The sequence below is a fragment of the Myodes glareolus genome, chromosome 8, assembly GCF_982192425.1.
Source record: "Myodes glareolus chromosome 8, mMyoGla1.1, whole genome shotgun sequence".
NCBI classification, from domain to species: Eukaryota; Metazoa; Chordata; class Mammalia; order Rodentia; family Cricetidae; genus Myodes; species Myodes glareolus.
Window position 1 is genome coordinate 82,185,462 of NC_142033.1, and position 21,170 is coordinate 82,206,631.

The window sequence follows — 21,170 nt, forward strand, 5'->3', positions numbered from 1 at the left end:
CTCCAGCCTGTGGCACGATTGGGAGGGAACCTTCAGGAGATGAGGCATAGAGGAAGTTAGGTAAATGTGGTTGCACATCTGAGATATCTGAGACAGAGAGAGAGAGACAGAGACAGAGAGAGAGAGAGAGAGAGAGAGAGAGAGAGAGAGAGAGAGAGCAGGATCCCAGTCCCTCCCCCTGTCTTCTGTATCATTCCTCTATAAGGTGAGTTCCAGCATTCACTTCTATCATGATGTGTTGTGTTCCCAGAGGGGCAGCAATGGGGCCAACACCTCTAAAACCGGGAGCCAAAATAAACCCTAGTAAACTGTTTACCTCAGCTGTTTGGTCACTGTGATGGAACACTGATTAACACAGCAGCCAACATATATGTTGGCAGAATCAATTAACTCCTCCATTTTACAGGCAGGACATACACTGGTAGCATGAAATGCACAAGACAGTTACAGGGTTGGATTTGCATTTATTTGTGGCACCAAGAGAAAGAGCAGACAGCTGTGACTAAGAGCAATTGGCTGGCAGCTCTCGCCTCACTGAGAAAGTTTAGCAATGGTAATCATACAGTACCAAGTCCCCATTCTGCCCGGCGCCTAGATTTGAAACAGGGTGAACCAACAAAATGATTTCATGTATATATATATTTTTTCACTAAGGCAGAAATTTTGTATCATGAACTTCTTTTGACTTCTATTGCTGTCATGGTTTTCTCCATATAAGAAAGGGTTTTAGAGACACATGAAAAAAAAAGAAAGAAAACCACAAAACTTCCTGCTGAGCATAAATTCTTTAAAGATGGTGTCTACACACCATGTGCTAAGACTGTCATATAATACCAGAGCAGCTGCTGGACGATGCTGAAGTGTGTCAGGATAAAATGTAAGTCACAGAATATGCAGCACAATTTGGACTGCCCTTGGTGACATGTAAGTACCCAACACCTTGCTTCTTGGCCCTCTGCAGGATCTCTGAAGGCTATTGGTGAAGTCTCAGGCTCCATGCAAGGCTCCTTCAGTGGCCTGCTGCACTTCATAGCCTGCTGGGGCACTGGGGGCAGCTATACAAGTGGGACACAAGCCTTAAGAAAAGGGACAATCCTTCCAGTGTTTTGATCTTTGCTTCCCGTCATCTTGTAAGGAGCCAGGAATGTCCTGCTCACAAAGTCAAGGAGGGCTCCTATTCTGGGCAACACCAGTTGATTGTTAAAGGCTTAGTTGGTCAGACCATGGTCTCAGATCATTTGCGGTGTGAGGACTCACTGTGTGAGGGATATAAATCTTATGCTTTACTGTCCTGCACAAGTCACTCTGTAGCAGCCTTCCTCCATCACTCTTCGTACTCCAGAAACTGAGTATCAGGTAGCAGAATCTAACTGTTTCTGTTGATTTATGCTTTTGTCCACCTAGAATTGAAAAGATCTTAAAGAAGTGATTTTTTTTTTTTTTACCACGGGTATACGGTCAAAGACTCAAAGATGCAAAAATCAATGTAAGGCATGATTCCTTGTGCCCATTACTATACTCAAGTATGAGTGTTGAGTTTCAGCCTGTGCGTTCCCATTACTCTGCCAACAAGAGCAGTTTATTGGCAACTGTGAGCATTCAGAGGCAGATCACATGTCCTTGGCACACAAGCCCCACAGCAAAGCACCATCTCCCCTTTGACGATTATGCAGGAACACCGAAAAATCCACTGTGGGCATTGGCCTGGAGACAGGGAAGTGCCACTTCTTGATGGTTTCGGTTCCTGTCGCATGGATTCCTCTAGTGATGATCCTGGGAGCTGTACAGGTGGTTTCTGCAGCCGACGGACCTCACACGAGCAAGGGGACCTGCAGTGAAGATGGGGAGAGTCACTGTCTCTGTGGACAACAAAGAGTACAGAAGAGAGATGCGCATGTGTTGGAGAACTCAAGTCTAGACGAATGGCCATGCTGCTTACTGTCCCAAAGAGCCTTTGCAAAATACAAATATACTGTAATCTTCCAATGACCTGTGATTACATGTGAGAAAAGAAAAAGCATTGTGGAATCCATAGATATTTGTTTGTAGGTCTCTCCCCCAAAACTATACTCATTGCTTCCTGTCTTCCTCCTCCTCCAGTCCTGCTGGAAGGGACACCTGGAGTGAGGAGCCCTAGCAGACTTACTCACTGCCACATATATGAAGTGCATGACCAGTCTGTGATGTGGAGGAAGGAGCATGAAAGTTCATCCTCTATTTAGCGGGAAGGGCCACATAGCTTCTGCTGGTTCAGTTCTCTCCTGACAGACCAACAACAGGAAATCCTGGTCTAGGGGACCGTCTCTAGTGCCTCTGATCACGTTTCACAGAAATGGATTTTCTACGAAGTAACCACTGTTTTTCTCCTAAAGCATCAAACTGGGAAACAGTTTGGACAGTGCTGGATAGAGAATTCAGCATCGTGCTCTACCCTTACAGTTTATCAACCAAAGCAAATACTCAAAAGACACAAACAGATTCCTTCAGGACTAACACAAGCACACTGGGTCAACAGTACCCAACTTAAGTCCAGTGTATCTGCTGGGTGCCGAGTACCCCGTGTACTGCACTAGTCTACCTTCTGTGAACCAGGTACCACGTGTACTGCACTAGTCCACCTTCTGTGAACCAGGTACCACGTGTACTGCACTAGTCTACCTGCTGTGAACCAGGTACCACGTGTACTGCACTAGTCTATTTGCTGTGTGCTGGGTACCACGTGTACTATACTAGTCCACCTGCTGTGTGCCGGGTACCACGTGTACTGCACTAGTCCACCTGCTGCGTGCCGGGTACCACGTGTACTGTACTAGTCAACCTGCTGCGTGCCGGGTACCACGTGTACTGTGCAAGTCTTAACTCATCTGCATGTCAGCTCAAGGTAGAAGTGACATACTATCACTGTCATTAGGAGTTTTGCCTCTCACATAAAGGCAAGGTGAACTGTGCTTCAAATCAAGTGTCCACACTTGAATTTTTATCTTAGTTTAGTTTCATCTTAGCCAGGCCTGCAGACCTGGATGCACAGGCCTTCTGTCCATGGGCATATACAGCTCTAATTTCTTTTTTTTTCCTTTACAAGCACCAGGAATTCATCCCCTGCAATCCTGTAGGATCCCCTCTACCTCAGTCACCCTGACAGTCAAGAGATTCCCCTCCCTTTGCAGTCTTGTTAATGAAACTTTGGACCAAGGTATAGGGAGATCCCCTGTGAATATCAGCTCATTCTGAAGAAGCTCCCTTGGACTGTCTATCCTGTGTATATTTTCTCAGTTGTCCCTCACAAGGGCTTGGGGTTCTCCAGTCCATCTGATGTCTATAACCCTCCAATCCTCCGCTCTCGTTTCTTTCCTCCACCCTCAGCCTGCATGTATAGGGCTTTACTCCATCAGGGGGTCTCCATTTAGCTGGCTCTTCCCAACAGTCCTACTATAACTCAAGAAGAATGGGCACACTATGTCTGGAAGAGTGTATTCCCTCATGTTTGTAAGCTGAACATCTCAGCCCCAGGTGGCGGCTTTGGGAGGTGACTAGGTCGCTAGGAGTGGAGTGTCTACCCAGGGCTTAGTGTCTGGTCCAGGCCTGTGACAATTCTGTACTCTCACTGCTGTGACATTGGACATCATCATCATGGGCTTGCCATCTGGGAGAAGTCACCGTATGCAGTTCCATCGGCCATCTGCCTGTGGCCTCGTCTCTCAGCAACAGACATGGACCTGGTGGGGGATACTACCAGCACCATCAGCCCCAGAGCTGACCTAACACCTGCGGCATGTGTGGATGAAGGGGGTGGTGTGGCCCTCTGCTTCCACCTGCGATGCAGCCATGGGGGGAAATGTGTGAATGATGACCCTGTAGGGATGGCGGCACAACAGGTGAGGCGGATATACCAGCTTTGCAGTCAAATGAATACTTTCTGTATAGTGACATTTGATCAGAGACCTGTGGTGCAGACAAAAAGCACGTTCAGCTGGGGGCCTCTGGGTCAAATGCTCACAAGCAGCTAGCTCAGTGAGTCCTACCAAGAGCGCAGGTCCTCTGACCACTTGCATGTGCGGTTCAATTCCTGTTGTCTTCATGTGGGCCCAGTAATACCTTCCTAGCTCTTTCAGCATTCTCTGACCTCTGGTGCCTCCACATTCTGGGTTCGCCTTCCTAGTGAAGCTTGGGAGCAAGGAGATAAAGGTGGCAGCCCTACTAACAACTACCAATTATGCAGCCATACCATGTTCCTTACAAGGACTTCTCCTGTCCATCTGACACCTGTAACCCTCCAAGTCAGTGTTCTAGCTTTGTTCCTCCATCTCCAGCAGAAGCAAAAGCGAGATACCCATGGCAGATCTGTTTTTGCAGGGCTCCAGACACCCTGCAGAAAGCTGCTGAAAGCCAACCAAAGTGAGGGGGATCATGGCTGCCTTAGTCACTGGTTACGAAGGGATAAGGGCTAGCATACCCATGACATCTCTTCTGTGTTCCCTTCCCAGGGAGATCCGAGGCTTAGTGAGTCTGATGTAACTTTCTTCCTCTAAACTGCCTCAGCAACACTGTTGCAAATCAACTGACTATTTGTACCGGTTGCTTTCTGGACTTTATTGTATCCACTGATGTAGTTATCTGCCCTCACTTACTGTATCTATACAAGGAATCTTAATATCAGCTAAAGTATGCCCTCTAGCTTTGTTCCTTTTGATTTGAAAGATTATTTTGTCTATCATATGTCCTTTGCATTCCAGTATAAATTTAAGAATCAGCTTTTTCAATAAAAGTTTTAATTAGGAAAAAGGGAGAAGCGAAAAGAGGTCGGGAGCAGAGTAGGAAAGCTGTAGCGACATTCCACAGGTAAGATAAATTCTACTGTGCTGGGACAAGCAGCAAAGAGAAGATAGAGGGTTAAGGGTCCAATGGGGCAGGGTCAGGATGTGGTCAGTTGCCTCAGAAAGGGTGCCTGCCTGCAGGTGCCACAGATAAATTTGGGAGGGCTGGAGTGGACAGCATAGCAGGGATCCCCTGGAAGGTCCAGGAAGGAGGAGATACAGCCAGGGCCATCAGTGTTCCATAAAGAAATACGGTACAAAGGAAGCTGAGAGAGGGTATGAGTTAGGAAGAAGCCGAAGAGGCAGCTCCAAGGGCCATGGTGGAGGATGGGTAAGGGTGGTACCTCATAAAGGACTCTGGCAGAGCCAGAGTACAGGCCAGCAGGCAGGCAGAGATCTGTAGGCTTGTAGAGTAGGGAGCCCATCCTTTATAATTGTGCTTTCCTCCCAACTCCAGAACCTGCCCTCCGTGCTCCTCTAGCCAGGTTTCAGTTGTTAATCCAAACCCACGGAATAAATTCACTTCAGAGTCTAGAACATCAAGAAGCCAGAAACACTGTGCCCAGAGGGTCGAGAGAAACCCATGGGGGACACTTCTTTAAAAAGTACCCAGTAAACTGCTCAGAAGATTTTCTCCGATTCCCTGTGGTAAAAGCCTGCAGGGTGAGAAGAACCCAATGTCTTTGTGGTGACCACTGGGATAAGGGGAGGTCCTAGGAAGAAGACAGCCAGGAGAAGGTGGGCAGTACTGAGGGCAAGAGGGCATGCCAGTGGGGACAGCCTTTAGGTAGCTGTCTGGATGAGGTACATGGAAGGAAGGAGAGTTTGGTTATAAATAAATGATTACTGTATTCAGTAACAACTGAAATATGACACATCATCTCTCTCTCTCAGAGATAGAGATAGATGATAGTGTGTGTGCACACCACACACACACACACACACACACACGCACACACTCATTCACACACATTGCAGACAAAGTCTCGGTATGTAGTCTTGGCTGGCCCGGAACTCATTATCTAGACCAGGCTGGACTACCACTTACGGGCAATTCAGCGGCCTTTGCTGCCCCTAGTGTTGGGATTAAGTTGGTATGTTTTAACAACGCATGAACCGCTGGCAGGCACCACAGCCACACTCAAGATCACAACCGCACTCTCAAGATTTCCTAAAAGTCCCTTCCGTCTTCAAATGCCACCAATAACCCAGCACTACAAAGGAGTTTATAGTTTCCAGAATTTTATAGTCATCAAACAATATGGCATGTGCTAAGTTTTATGGCCAGGTTGTTTTCGGCATAATTGTCTTGAAATTCATCTATATTGCTGCAGTCATCCAAGTTGCTGTTATTGCTGTTATTACAGTAGCTAACTGTATGGACGCATCGTAGCTGACGATTGTTTGCTGATGGGCAGCTCGTCCCAATTTTGCGGCAGTTATAAACGAAGCTACTGCAAGCATTGTATGCCAATGCAAATGCACCCATCTTCTCGCCCCTTCTTTTGCTTTCCTCCACAAGCATTGAAGAAAATCAGATAGAACAGGCGCGTTCTGACTTTTTCAGGTTCTACTGTCACGTATGGGTGAGCTGCCAGTTTTCACTGATGGCCTTTATCAGTGTGAGGAAATTCCTTTTTTTTTTTTTCCTGTTTTACGGAGTTTTCATGAGAAAGGAAGTATACTGTCAAAGGCTTCAAAGAATCTATTAGGATGACTTAAAATGGTCATATGGGGATAGACTTTAAATGCTAGCCAACCTTGCACTCCTGGGGCACAATTCTTGGGGCCACCACACACCATCATTTTCATATTTTTTTTTAAACTGGTCTTCGTCTGATAGTGGAGTCTTAGTGGAGTCATAGGATAGGTTGGGACCTGCTCTCTTCTTCAGCTTTTGGGATAAATTTGTTTAGAGGTCTTATTATTGGTGAAGATATCTAGGAAGTTTGGAAGTGTGTGTGTGTGTGTGTGTGTGTGTGTGTGTGTGTGTGTGTGTGTACGCACACAAGCGTGTATATATGTGATTGAGTGTGTGAAGGCTTTTAGTAAAAGCCTTATTATTTAGTTTCTTTACCAGACCTGGAGCTGTTCAACTTATGTATTTCTTCTGGAGTTCTGCATTTGTATTTTCGTAATCTGAAGTTGATGTGTTTAAAGTAACATACCCATGGCATGAAGTCGTGTGTGATACTCCCTTTGGCTAATAGTCTCTTATGATGTATGCAGAATCTGTGTGATGATATAAATGCCTCCTTCCCCAAACTGACAAAGTATCTTTTTCTCTTGATATATTCTATGCCAGTCTGACCCATGTGCTGGTTTTGTTACAGAATCAGCTGTGGGGTTAGCTTTCAAAATCAGTTTTCTCTTATTTTATTGGTTCCTGCTTTGACCTTTACTTTTTCCTACTAACTTTAGACTTCAGTTTTGCTCCTCTTTTTCTAGTTTCTGAGTGAAGAACATAATCTGGCTGCAGAATAGCAAAACATCATGGAATTCTCTGGAAAGCACACTGCTTAGCAGCATCTACACTTTCATGGTGTCATTCACAATCACCTCAAACTACTTCCTAATTCTTTTTTTTTTCTTTTGCCCATGGGTTATTTAATTTAGAACTATATTATTTCAATACTTGAGAATTCCCTGAGGCCATTTTGTTATTCATTTATAATTTAATCCTGTTATGATCATGAATCACTGTTTTCTAGTATCTGAGTTCGTTACGGGGCATGTCTGAGCCATCTTCAGTGGCTAATGCTGCAGGCTGGCTTTTCATTGGTTACCTGATCAGTTTTGATTGGACTCCAGACAGTGCTAATTTTGCCTTGAGTGTTAAATGGTTTCACGTTCATATGTATATCCTTAAGCTTTGCTCTGAGATGTGGCCATTTGGAGTTTCTTTGATCCCCGTTAGAAAGATTTGGGGGCAGTAGAGGACCATGTAAACTGTTGCCCACTGCTGAGTCCAGCTTCTGGTCACTGCATTTCATCACAGTTGCAGGAACCCTAGCAAGAACAATGGGCCTGTGTCAGCACCCTTTCTACACTCCAGCTCAGCTATTGCTGGGGAAGGAGATGCCTGATGTAGGCCTCACTATCTGCTATGATGTCTCTCAAGGACCATGGACTTCGTGGCTTAATGGTTATTTACTCTGAAGTCACATCTTCCTAAATGTTTAGCTGCTTCAGCTAGGCTGATAAATCCAATCCCTGGAATTACCTTCTGGATTGTAACAGCTCCCAGAGACCCATCGAGTACACTTAAAAAGCTGTGTCCTCCCTCCTGTAATTTGATTCTACTGGCCCAGCTCCACTGTTCTGGGTTAGCAGTCTTCCAACTATACCAGATTGTTTTGCCCTCACGACTCAGCCTACACAAAATGTGCCAAGGCAGAAGCAGGCAGTATGAGCAGCTACACATTCCACACATCCATATACACATCCTGGCACACCTGTAAACTCCCTATAAATACCGTTCCAGCCTTATTCTTCTTGAGATTCTTATAAAAAAAACTAATCTCAAGATGGTTAGGATGGAGTTCCACTAAAATAACCTGTGAGCTTCTTAAATGTGTGCATAGCACCTTATGTATCTGTTCACCTGAAAAACAACTGTACAAAGCAAACTCCAGTAACATGCAGGGGAAGTCACTCAGAAGTCAAGTATGCTAATGTTTGCAACATACTTCTACTGCGCACAAATAAAATCCTCAGCCAGGTGTGAGGGTGACACGCCTGTAATCCCAGCATCCTGAAGATGAGACAGGAAGACCATTGAGCTCAATGCTAGCCCGGGCCACACAGTGAGAGCTTGCTTCAGCAATAGAAGAAACAGTGTGTGCAGGTCAGCAGCGGGGTAGAGAGAGAGGATGGCCACGATGTGAGATAAAACAGATACAGCAAGCTGTCATCAAAACCTTTTGGGGCTAGACATAGGGATGTTGGCTGCACAATTATTTCAGCTTTTTAACATGTTTGAAATCTTTTCTATAAAAAATGATAAAAACTATATTTCATGCAAAAACAAAGAAATGGCGCTTGCTCAACTGTGTTTTAGAGAAGTCAGAGTAAGGAATGGCTGTGAAGCCTAGGCAGGCTTTCAAGCAACTCCTCCAGCCAGCCTTGAGATAGTTCATTTAAAAAATCCCACAATGTAAAACCACAATGTGTGTGAGTGTCGGGAGCACACACTGTGGACTGTGGACTTGCACCTCGGCTGGGGGAAGCTCTGAGAAGCTCGCACCCTTGTCACCCCTGTGTCTTCCACTGGTAAGATGAGAGCAAGGTCTCTGTTATAGCGCTGTCAGGTGGCCAAGATCATTCCACAGGGTGCCCAGCACAATGGGATGGCCAGCACACCTGCTCACTGTGTGGTTCCAGGGCGCTTTTATGTTGGCATGCTTCCCCACCCATTGCAAAGGGCTGCCGTGGCTCTTGGTTTTGGAGGTCTCAGCCCACAACTGGGTCAGCCCAAAGTTTGGGTCTATGGAAGCACATCACAGAGGCAGCAGAGGACAGGGCATGTGTGGCAGGGTACATGCGTTCCTTTCACAGGAGAGAAGCAGAGAGCAGAAGGAGCTGGCCAACAATGACCAGAACTCCCATTAGACTTCTCTTTTGGAGAATACGACAGACACAGACTGCATCACCTCCCAGGGCCAGGGTTAGTGATCTGTAATGAGGGTTTGGCATGGAGCCACAGGCTGAGTGAGCACTCCCAGAGCGCTAATGCTAGGATACTGAGAGCATTCTTCCTGGGGTATGATGATACCTTCCTTACCTAGGAGAATCTCTCAGGACACACGAGGATAAGTGAGAATGGGGCAAGCTGGTGACGGAAGGAGAAGGCAGACAGAGGAGGCAGGGCAGCTACCTATCCTTCGCTCTCACAGACGGTGTAAGGGTGTGGAGGTAATGCTCACTTCTAGCAAGACCAATATGATGATGCAGCATTGGTTGGAACAGTTCTCAGTATGTTAGGAAAAAGTTTTGGAGAAGAAAGCAATGCTCATACTTTCTTTCTTTCTTTTTTTGGTATATGTAAAAAAGAAATCTGCAGAGGAGAGCATGGGAAAGATCTAGCTAGACTGTCACTGAAGCAAGTTTGGGGAGGCAGGAACCTGTCAATGAAGCCCGAGTTTATTCTGACAGCAATTGATGGCAGCTCAGGCTTCAGCTACATCACTGAGTTACTGCCATCTAGATGGGCACCAGGGATGGTCCTACTGTTGAGAGTCCGCTTCTGTGGCCAGCAGACCAGCAGCAGCCTGGGAGACAAGTGTGTGTGCACGGAGGAGAGAGGCGGGGCCTACAGAGATCAGTCCGGATGCCACACACTACAACCTCCTCCAAGACCCATGCTTCCTAAAAGGGTGTCATATTATTTTGTTTAGACAAGAAGAAAAGTTCGTTGGGGGTCACTAGAGAATACGGGAAACTACACATGTAACATTTATTCTTCTTCCTTACTTGCAGTTACCTGCCAAGGAGAATACTCTCTGCATGGAAAAAAGTGAAGTGAACAGTGCTTCTGGGAATTCTGGGAATGCTGCTGCTGGAGAATGAAGTGTGTGTGTGTGTGTGTGTGTGTGTGTGTGTGTGTGTGTGTGTCTGTCTGTGTGTGTGTGTGTGTGTGTGTGTGTTTTGTAAAAAGAAATCACCAAGAGTGCAGGAAATTCTCTAATTAAGTGCTATTCTTCCAGGTTGGGTGGACAGACTCTAGGCACTGAGGAGTCTTGGGGAGACAGCAGCTGATTGACAGCTGAGGGTGCAAACAGGCCAGGAAGGAAGACGGAAGATGTTGAAAGGTCATTTCATTTCCCCAGAGGAAAGGAAGGTGTGAACTTCCAACGTGAATCAGATATCTGGCAAGATTTTCTACTGATTCTTATGGGCAGTGACCTCTCGGTGTATGGACAACAGGACGCATGAGGAGGGCTGAGATTTGCAGTACATCGTGAATGAGGCACAGTCTCCTAGCTCCCCTTCCAGTTCGTGACCCAGTGTCTGCTCTATGCCAGCAGCTGTTGATGGGGCTGCAGATGCAGTGGTGGGTGAGCCTGGTTGTGTAAGGACATGCTGTGCAAGCAGAGGCCAGAGTCCAACAGGACTCGGAGCTGTGACCTGCACTATGAAGGTCACATAGTGAAGGGAAAATGACATAGTGACAAGGTGGGAAAATAGAGCCAGCCTGGGGACTGAAGGAGCCTTTTGGAGAGTTTAGAGTGCATGCGGAAACAGGAAGGATGAGCGCACCCAGTAGTTGCAGTAGGAGCACTCTAGCTCCACTTTCAGAGATAACAGGTAGCGTGGGGGAGCAGTCACAGGATCGTCTTGACTGCCTGTCTTGAGGCCATTCCAATCTAACTACACACAGCTAGGCTTACACGTGAACAACCTGGGCCCAGTGTTCAAAGCAACGTGACTTCGGAGTCAGGTCTGTGCTGACACAGGTTTCTGCTCCCTAGTTCCTGGAACATAGCGTTCCCTTCAGATGCAAAGGAAGAGGTTTGTTTTTCTCCTCCCTAGCTTGGGACCTCCTGATCACGTCATATGTCTAATCAGTTCTTGGGGCTTCCTGCTGAGGTCAAGAGGCATGACATGCATGTGTCTGCATCTGTGATTCCTCTACTGGGAAAGAGGGCACCTGTGCTGTGTGAGCTCAGCGTGGCTCGTGGGCCTTTGCCAAGGCGGCCAGGAGCTGATAAGATGTCTGGGCATTGCAAAGGTGCTGACCTAGGAATGCTTTGCCAGGAAAACTCGCAGAATATCAGCACCCCACTTGCCTATTTATCAAATGGAAGCCACAGCCTTTCCTCCCAGGGGAACAGAGCGGGAGCTGGTCATGTCCTCTCTGTGCTGCGGGGCGGGAATTCTAACCAAGTTCTTCAGTGAGTCTCGTTTTGGGTCTCTGTGGCACAGTGCTCTTTGTAGGCACAACGAGGCTTCGTTCAGCTGTCCCAGTGCCAGCATCCTGGAAGGTGCTGCTGAAGGCTTACGGGATGGAGCACTGCCATGTGCATGTTTACATATACACACGGATAAGAGGAAACCGTGTGCGCTCCAGGGCCCCTGACACAATTCCTTTAGCACACACAGATCTGCCAAAAGCAGGTGGGTGCAGAAGGCTGCTTCTGCTATAAATGAAGGACTGAAATGAGGAGGAGAAAGACACCATGGGGATGGGGTTGTGCTCTGAAACCTATCTATGGGAAGAGGAGGGTATCCTAGGAAGAAACCTGAGTGGTTACAGCGGAGCTGCGTGTGTCCTCATATGGAACCAGAAGCAAATCAGGCAGCTGGGAGCTGCACTGGCAGCTGTTAATAGCCAGAGACCTGGGCCACTCCCACCATGCAGGCAACCGTGAACGCGTTGATAAACAATGATGTCATCTTTAAGATATTTAATCTTTCTCCATCAAACTGATCTTTTTGGATCATGGGCAGCATCTTCCCAAGGAGCCCTGAATCACAGTAGGGTGAACAACCATCCCACTTTGCCTGCTGTGGTTGGTTTCTTTGTTCTTAAAGTTCTAAACCTTCGGGAAGTCTCCCGCCCCAGGATCTGAGCTGAGAAAGGGCTTCCTCAGTGGCAGAAAGCATCCTGTGATGTGGACTGCAGTCTTTTACAAAGTCCTGGAGAGCCAGATTCAAGGACCCATCTGATCAGGAACTTACACTGATCACCCATGTGTGAAGAGCCACACAGATGCCTAACTGTAGAGAGCTCAGTCCAGGCTGCAAAAGTCACAGTCGTACAGGATTTTCCTCAAAATCAACTGGATCAAAGAGGGGAAGTGAAAGAAACAGTAAGAGAGAAAGCCTGTGTGTTTCACACTCCAGAGCCATCAAAGCCCGTGGTCCACACAGCAGGAAAGCAGCACCTATCAGCTTTCTGAACCCATTGCCCGAACTGTGAGCATTTCCCCTGATGCCCAGCTCTACAGAAAGTTGCAAGGGGGAAGGCAAACCAGTGCCCCTAAGGACCCAGCGCCTGCCCAGGAGAGAGCACTGTAGTTAGCTCACGAGCACCTGCACTCCCTCCCCACCAGAGGGGCTGCTGGGGGCTGCTCAGAAAGGTACATCATCCCACCCTGGCTTCCTAAGTCACATTCTGCAGCAGGTGGCAAAGGTCGTCAGGGCACAGTAGTGACAGACGGAGTGACAGGAACCTGTTCATTGTCACCTTGCCCCATATCACCCAAGACGCAGCTTCAAGTGAGTTCACCCAGGTTGACGGCCTGTTGGGTTTCCCATGTTTATGGAATTGGTATACTTCTGAACTTGTATCACGCAGGGCTCAGATGGAATCAAGGGAATCAGATGAAGAACCTTCCATATCCAAGAGGCCTGGGAAACCCCAGAAGTCGGTGATTTCACAGGATAGCCCTGAGCTCAGACAGAGCTTGGAAGCCAGGCGGAACTGTTCCTGCTTCGGGGGGGGGGGGGGCCCGTGTTTTCGACAGTGTCTAGGTGGGGAATAGACATGCAGGCCTGCGTTAGACCGCACACAAAGAGACATGGGGGTAGCAAAAAGTGTCTGATCCGCTGGGAAACTCTGAATTCGCCAAGAGCCCCCAAAGCACCCTTGTAAACAAACAGGCCTTATAAACCCTTAAAGATTACTGACCCACACTTTCCAGAGTGAATAAGGGGAACGCAAGAGCTAAGTCAATCCAAGGAATAATCAAAACCTAGTCTTGTGAGTTCCATTGAAGCAGCTGACCGAAAGCTGAGATCACGCGAGAACTGGCAGCTGTGGCTCCCGCCCCGGCTAGAACATTTTAGCTGTGCTGACCTTGCCCCCAGGCAGGCCTGGGGAGCACACTGGCCAACTTCCTCCTCACCTCCAAGCCTCCCGCTGGCCATGTCAATGCAGACCTCCTCGTTCTCAGCCCTCCACGTCTACCCCTCGCTTCCCTAATCACTTAGTCTCTGCTTTCCGACGGTTTCAGCCTTGCTTCTTTTCACCTCTTTGCAAAGCAGAGGCTCTCGGTCTCAGAGAAAGCAAGCCCGAGATTTAAAAGTGTTAGCTGGACAGCCTTGGCTTTTGGTTCCTCTTGACCCAGCGTCCTTTTCGTGGCCGCAGGAGAAAGGAGCAGCTGTTCTGAAAAACTTCAGCTCTCAGCCAGCGAAACGTGCGAAACACTGAGAACAAGTGTGTTCCCACAGCCCTCATGTCAGCAGCTCCCTCTCCATAGCTTCCCTCCTGGGTGCTCACAACTGTAGCGTGTACCAGAGCCTGTGTACTATGCTTTCAACTAGACCCACACATCTCTGAGCCTGAGACGTTTGTATCACACATTAGCACCGGGAGACATTAACAACTAGGATTCTAGTACCCATTTGCTATAAGGAAAGTTCGCTATAGTTCACCAATTGTTACTCCTGGAAATTTCTACATAATAGCTTCAAACCATGGTTGACTAGCTCACGGATAGGGCAGGAAGGGAAGCCTCAGGAAGGTTATACTCAGTGTTTTTTAGAATATTATTAAAGCAGTGAACAAGACATATAACTACCCCAAGGGAGCAAAATCCCTTGCAGACAGTTTAACTCAGCTGACATATGGGTTCTAACTTCTGAGAAGTCGGATTCAGGACTCAGATGTTGCCTATAGACTTTCTGTCAAAAAACATGACTTTAGGAGCTCAGAAATAAAGACTGGTGACGGTTTTCACTCAATTTCTTAGGACTTCCCCCAAAGAAGACCAGAACTACCAGCTCGAGAACACAGGCTCTGAGAAACAGCTGTCAGGGGTCCAGAGGGGCCTCAGAGCTGTACTCACCCTTATCTTCCTCTGGCTCCCAGGACTCCATCTTAGCCATTCACGATACAAGTTCAGAAATACACCAATTCCATAGACATGGGAGACTCAAAGGGCCCTGAATAAAGCCCCCATTCCCCTTCCCAAGGAACCTGCTTGACACATGTCCCTCTCCAGTGCTGCTGGACAGAAGATTGAAGTGGGCTATGCCTCCAGTGAAGATGGATTGCATCCTTGACAGGAAAGGTCACGTCTTGGGTCCCTACATGGAGTCACACCTGCATATCAATGGCTGTCCTCAAAACGGGACAAGCCCAGGGAGGTGGGGGCAAGCCAGGGAACTGAGCCTAATAGATTCTGAGGGATCTTGGAAAAGTGCAACTCAAGGGTATCCAAGAGACTCTGGGAGAGCAAAAGCTGGTGGCCTGTGAGTGTCGATGGGGCTGTGCCGAGGGAAGTACAGATTTTTCTGTCATATGTCCTAGGGACTGTTCCTCTCCTCTAAGGAGACCTGTCTGTCTGATTCATGGCAATAGCAGCCCTACATGAAAGTAACCCAGCCTCCACTTCATGGGTAACCCACTTTCCTTAGAGGATACAGCCTGGGCAACAAGTACCTCTTGTGCTAAGTCCAGTCCATGTGTGACTAAACCAAAGGACTCCGGTTCTCTAGCCTTGTCCATTCCATGTATGAAGCGAAGATTAACTTTCTACCGACCTCTTCAGGGACAGCACCCTTCAGGATGCAGAAATGATCTCTTAGAAAAAAATCTAAAATTCCCTAGCTTTCTTGTTATTAGCCTGACTTTCCATATCCAGGAGGCCTGTGCAACCCCAGAAGTCAGTGATTTCACAGCATAGCCCTGAGCTGAAACGGAGCTTGGAAGCCAGGTGGAATCGTTCCTGCTTCAGGGCCCATAGGTTTCTGCAGTGTCTAGGTGGGAATCAAGCAGGCCTGCATGAGATCGTCCAAAAAGAGACCCGAGGGTAGAAAAAAAGTGTCTGCTCTTCTGGGAGACTTTGAGTTCCCTAAGAGCTACGCATAAGGCTGGCAGAAAGAGGCAGGCGAAGGTGGGTAAGGGAGGCTAGGTGATGCCATTGCAGCCTAGGGTGCTGCTTTCCTATTAGAAGCTCTAGGAAGCACACTGCACATCCTCAGCCTGTCCATTCTTCTAGCGCTGATTTTGGGTTAGGAGGGATACAGAAGTGGGTTTAGCCTAAACGTTGTCACATGGGTAGCAGTTAGTATGTAGAGTTGGCTTTCTCCTCACTCAGTTCTTTTTTTTTTTGCCCACCCCTCCATGGTGCCCTCCAGAAGCTGGGCTGCACAATCATTTTCCATTTCAGCTACCCATACCAACACCCACCTTTCTCAGTCTTGCAGCTCCTGTGCCCGAGCGGATGGCATCCAACAAGGCTTGCCTGGCATCCACTGTGTTGCTGAGGGTGCCGGTGCTGAACCTAGAAACCGTTACGGAGGCTGAGGGAGTCTGGGAGGGTAGAGAGGGTGGTGGGGGCAGGACAGGTGGAGGTGGAGGACCATGGTCTTCTTGTTGAGCTTTGTCTGGACCTGGGGCCAAGAGTGCAGCATCTCGGAAGCTCTGCAGCTCCTCAGAGGCAAGGGATGACACCTAAGGAGACAGTTAAGCGGTTACTAGAGTGAGTGCTTCTGCACCCCGTCTCATCTGTGACACCCCATGGTGATGACACTGGGTGATGCTTTGGGGGGGGTAATGAGATCATAAATGTGGAACTCCCATGAACAGAATCCTACCCTATAAAACAGGCCCCAGAGAGTTCCTTGAACCTTCTGTCTCGTGAAGCCTTGGTGTGAAGGTACATTGAGCCAGAATTGTTCAGACAACCCTACGAATCACCAGTTCTGTAGCTGCCATAATCGTTGACTTCTACCTTCCAGAGCTGTAGGAAATAAACCTGATGCTTCTAAGCCACCCAGCATACAGTGCTTTGTTGCAGCAGCCTGCCAGACTCAGAGAGAGTTACAATCTGTGTAGAGGTCCCTTTCCAAGAATATAGCACACGGCTACCCATGTCACAGTGACCCGCAAATGGCTCCTTACTGATAAACTACAGGAAACAGACATCTGTCTGCTGATGACTCACCCATATCCCTGCGCTCTTCCAAAGCATGGCTCGGAGGCACCAAGTACGGCAAGAGTATGCTCTAACTTCCTTCACACGTGAGGGCAGAAACAGAAGCTAGACACACGGACTTGACTAACTGGGGGTGGGAGTGATACCCACTAAAACCATAGGGGAAATATGCAAGTCACATCAATTCCTTAAATCCCATGTGTGACAACCACAGGTGCACTATCTTGCTCAATTAATATTCTTCCTATAGTACATGTTCAGGGCTAGCTTCACACAGCTGCCTCATTCTATGGATTTGGGTGCCAACGTGCCAAGCAAGTTGAGTGCCTGCCATCTCGTCAGAGTAATGGAAACATCGTAGTACTGACCTAGATTTTGGGGAGAAGGGTAGGCAGGATTCTAAACCTGTTATGTATGGGAGGTCCTTTTCCTCACCTTCTTCAGGCTGAGAGTTCCACTGTGGCCCCGGATGGCTGCCATAAGGGCAGATCGCTCGCTCTCTGTCTCCATGTAGGACGGTTTCTTTGGCCTTCCTTCTGAGGTGTGTTCTGCAGTCTAGGATATTAACAAAGTCAACATATTTCATTCAGACAATAAGGAAAGGCTAACTCTGTATCAGTGGAGGCCTACAGCATCAGCTCCAGTCAATCTGTCTCTTTAAAGGTCAATTTAGAAGGTCCCAGAAGAGCTTTTTGCTCAGCCACATTATCAAAGCACACAACGATTTTCTTTTCTAGTTTCAGCATAGTATTAAAAAACTTTACTGAGTCATTCAACACATTTGTAGAGCAGGGTTTGCACAAGCGTAGGTTGATATAAATGTTCTGGGCACATGCAGGGAGGTGGGACTAAGGCCAGCTGAGCTCAGTGCATTAAGGCTTTTTCAACTTTCTATGGCTACCATGACATAATCCTGTAGTAAGTTGAGGGGGAGCTATCTGAGAATCAAAGGCTATAGATTTGGGGTTGCAGGCAATGTTGTCTTTTGCTATGAAACTCTTCCTGCTATTCTCCCAGCTTTCCTTAGTTGACATGTTGTAAATCTACCAAAATCCTATAAACCTGGATAAGAATATTAGTGGGTGACATTGGGCCAGACCACTTAGATTCATCCTACCTTGTTTCCACTGAAAAGTAGAGGAAATAAATCTTCATTATTAGCACTGGGTTAGTAATAATATTTTGATGTATTAAATGAGCTGATAGTGGAGAAAGTTCACAATATTCTTGCTTTTTTACTGTAGAATAACAATGCCGTGCCTTCACATAATGCTTCAGTCCACAATAACCACACTGATGGAAGTAGACTCACAAGTCTGAAAAGACATGAACTATTCCTGTCTCCCGGTGACAATGGAACTATACTACTGTCCTACTGCAATGAATCTCGCAGGTATTTGGGGTGATGCTGGTGTAGACAAGCCTATGCTCTGTACCGGTAGACACACAGGGGTATGACACAGTTACATGCAGTTGTGACTCTGAGTTATGGCACAAGTGACTATGTTACTGTATAATGCACTAACTATACTCAAGGTCCTATGCTTATGCTGGTATGGACAACTACCTTTAGCAAACGGTTTTATTCCTTTATCTTCCTCAAAAATGATAAGGCCTGCTACACCAGCAGCATCCTTTTCATCGCCTCTTGATGTCATTTGATGTAACAAGAAGCTCCTGCTAAGTGCCGGCCTGTTGCCATATAGGCTTGTGTGACACTTCATGATGTTCACACGACAATGAAACCAAAATGCCATGCAGTTCTCAGAATGTGAAGCTGTGTGTATCAGTATATGGCTGTACAGAAAGCAGTGGCTGTGTCTGAGTCTTACTATCTCAGCATGTCAAGATGCTCCCCAGAAGCTCATGAAGGCATAGTCCTCAGCCTGTCACCATGAGGAGCTGGGGGAGACTTTAGGAGGTGGTCCCTGGTGGGAGGCCCAAGGTCACTGGAAGGAGATCCTTGAAAGGGATGGTGGGACACTTGTCTCTGTCACCTCCCTGGTTATCAGGTGAGTATTTGACCTGCCATGTGTTCTTACTATACTACGCTGCCTCGGTATAAGCTCAAAAGCAATAAGCTAACTGATCATGAACTAAATCCTCCAAACCTTAAGCCAAGACAAATCTTTTCTTTTTCTAAGGTTTTCAGATATTTTATGATGATAACACAAAGAGAACAGAGTGCTTCTGGACCAGAGTACAGACAGTCCTACACCCTGACCTCACTACTACTCTGTCCCAGCGGATGGGGATTTAGTGATGTCTTTTCTGTTACGCTCTGGGCTCTGACAAGCTAGCGCTCATCGGCCTCTCTAGTGCCTTTTATTCAAATGCCTTAAAAGAAAGAGACAGAACGCAGTGAAAATGAAACCCACAAACTTGCAGCTCTGGCTTTGCAGTCTTCCCTGCCGTCCCATTCTCAAGGTCTATGACAGGGATGGAAGCCCTGCTCGGGGAGCTCCCTGCACCCAACCCCTGATGCCCACCACATTCACCTTGCGGAGCTTGTCCCTCCCTCCTGATGAGTGGATAGCTTCCATTAGGGCACTATGCAGAGATGTATCTTTTGGAACTGGCCTTTGAACCACAGGCTTGAATTTTTTCTTTGGCCCAAAAATGCTGGCTGATGGAGCATCCTCTGCGTCTTGAACATTTGTAGTTAATGGACTAGGCTTTTCCTCTGTCTGCAAGATGATGTAGCTGGTAGGGCTAGACTCTTTTGGACCGCGGGGAGGCTCACAATTTCCTGAGGCCCGTGCAGAACCATTCGTCAGTATCCTCCCAGAGTTACGGGCCTCTGCCAAGAGCAGAGGGGGCGGGTGCGTCCTTTCTGGTGCCTGTGTGGGGTTAGACGGTAAGCTCGTCTTTTGGTTACTTGTAGTTTGCTTTCCATTGAAACCACAGCTTGGTCCCACAGAAACACGATCCCTCTGGGAAGATCTGACTGGGAGGAAATTAGAGTTTCTGTGGACAGCAGTCGGACAGTCTTGAGTCGATGACTTTCCATATGAGCTGCTGACCTCTACCCCGGGATGGTCTCCCGCTGGCATCTGCACACCAGCGTTCCTGGAAAGGCAGACGGAGCCCTGGTCCGCACCATGCTCAAGCTGTGGCGCCTCTGAGCACAGGTTGGGAGCATCACGGTCTTTCCCCGTGGGAGGTGGTCTAACTAGCTTTGGTTCTTCGTGACCCTTCTCAGCAGTCTTCTTATGTGGTCTCACCACATCAGCATGGACTTTTGGAGGCCCCATCTTCTTGGCAATAGCAGAGGCCACATACTGGCTGGATGTTCTTCTCTGAGGCTTGAGGAATGTAACTTCTGTGGGGTGAGCTGCTGGCACTATCACATGACAAGAGCCTGCTGGGCGTGGCCGGCTGCTCTCTTCCTCCAGGTGTGCCCCATGTTCCTCTGGGGCAGGCTGCTGCTGGGGCATGGGCAGCGTGAAGGCTGCCTTCAGTACATTATCCTGCTGCGGTTTCGCCGGTGTGGCAGTGGTGGTGATGGAGGGGGGCCTTTTGGCTGTACACTCTGCCGGCCCATTCAGGCATTTTTCCATTGAGTTGCGCCTCCAGAACTCTTTGACTTTTCCAATAGGCTGTGCATCTGTTTCGACAACCGCGGCTGAGTGGGATATGGTCCTGCTCCCATTCATGTGAGGACTCACCAGATTCCCTAGTTCATCGATCTTAATGGCACCAGTGGAGAGAGACACATCCCTGTCATAACACCTCATCTCTGATTTGGGAGGAACAATTTTGTATGTAGTCAGGCCATACCTGAGTCCATAGCTTCCTGCTGAGGTCTGACCATGATGAGACCATGGTGGTAGTGCTGAGGTGGAGCTTTCAGCGTCACCATCTTTTTGACTGACTGGTAGTGAGTTTACCCTGTGACCTGCCTGTGTCTTCTCACTCTGCGTAGAACCATTCACCTTGCCTTGATCCTTCGCTTTTAGACCATCTATACAAAGCTTTGAAACATATGAAGTGACTCTGGGGTCTTTTTCAACTGGATTCTCATCTTCAGATGTGTTGGCGAAGGCCGAAGACTGATTTCTCTTTCTGACCTCTTGGGAAGGAGGGGAGGGGTCAGGCTCTTTTCTGTTTGCCCTTACGTACGGCTGGTTATGCTCCGTCTGAAATGGGGACAGGCGAGATCTTTGGTTGGCAGTGTCTCCTACGTTGAAGGCGGCAGCATTGTTGCTTCTGCTGGAGAACAGTGCTGAGTCAACAGGCTCATCGGGAACTTCCCCGATAAATGTAACGGGGATGTCATCCATGCCATTATCAGGGACTGCGGCGTCTTGCAGGCTGTGGTTGGACACACCATTTGTAGAGCTGGTTAGGGAGCTCGTATCTGTTTCATAATTGTCTTCCCCTCCTGCAGAGAAAGACAAACACAAGTGACCAATTGGTGTCCCTTGTAGTATTTCCAGTGAGTTAATGCGAGCCATAGCCAATACTTTGA

The 21,170-nt window shown here is 47.9% G+C and overlaps 1 protein-coding gene across 10 annotated transcripts in view; it reads right to left on the bottom strand.

Moving 5' to 3' along the window:
- Positions 1–444: 444 nt before the first annotated feature.
- The window catches only part of Cobl (cordon-bleu WH2 repeat protein), a 228,956-nt gene continuing 208,230 nt past the window's right edge, over positions 445–21,170 (bottom strand). For all 10 annotated transcript variants that reach the window (XM_085692229.2, XM_087909188.1, XM_085692224.2 and 7 more), the window contains 4 exons: positions 19,198–21,083; positions 17,135–17,254; positions 15,952–16,215; positions 445–1,829 (listed from right to left, as the gene is read on the bottom strand). In XM_085692229.2, the coding sequence (XP_085548355.2) occupies positions 1,812–1,829; positions 15,952–16,215; positions 17,135–17,254; positions 19,198–21,083 (2,288 nt within the window). In that variant the 3' untranslated portion in view covers positions 445–1,811. The remainder of the gene's footprint in view (positions 1,830–15,951; positions 16,216–17,134; positions 17,255–19,197; positions 21,084–21,170) is intronic.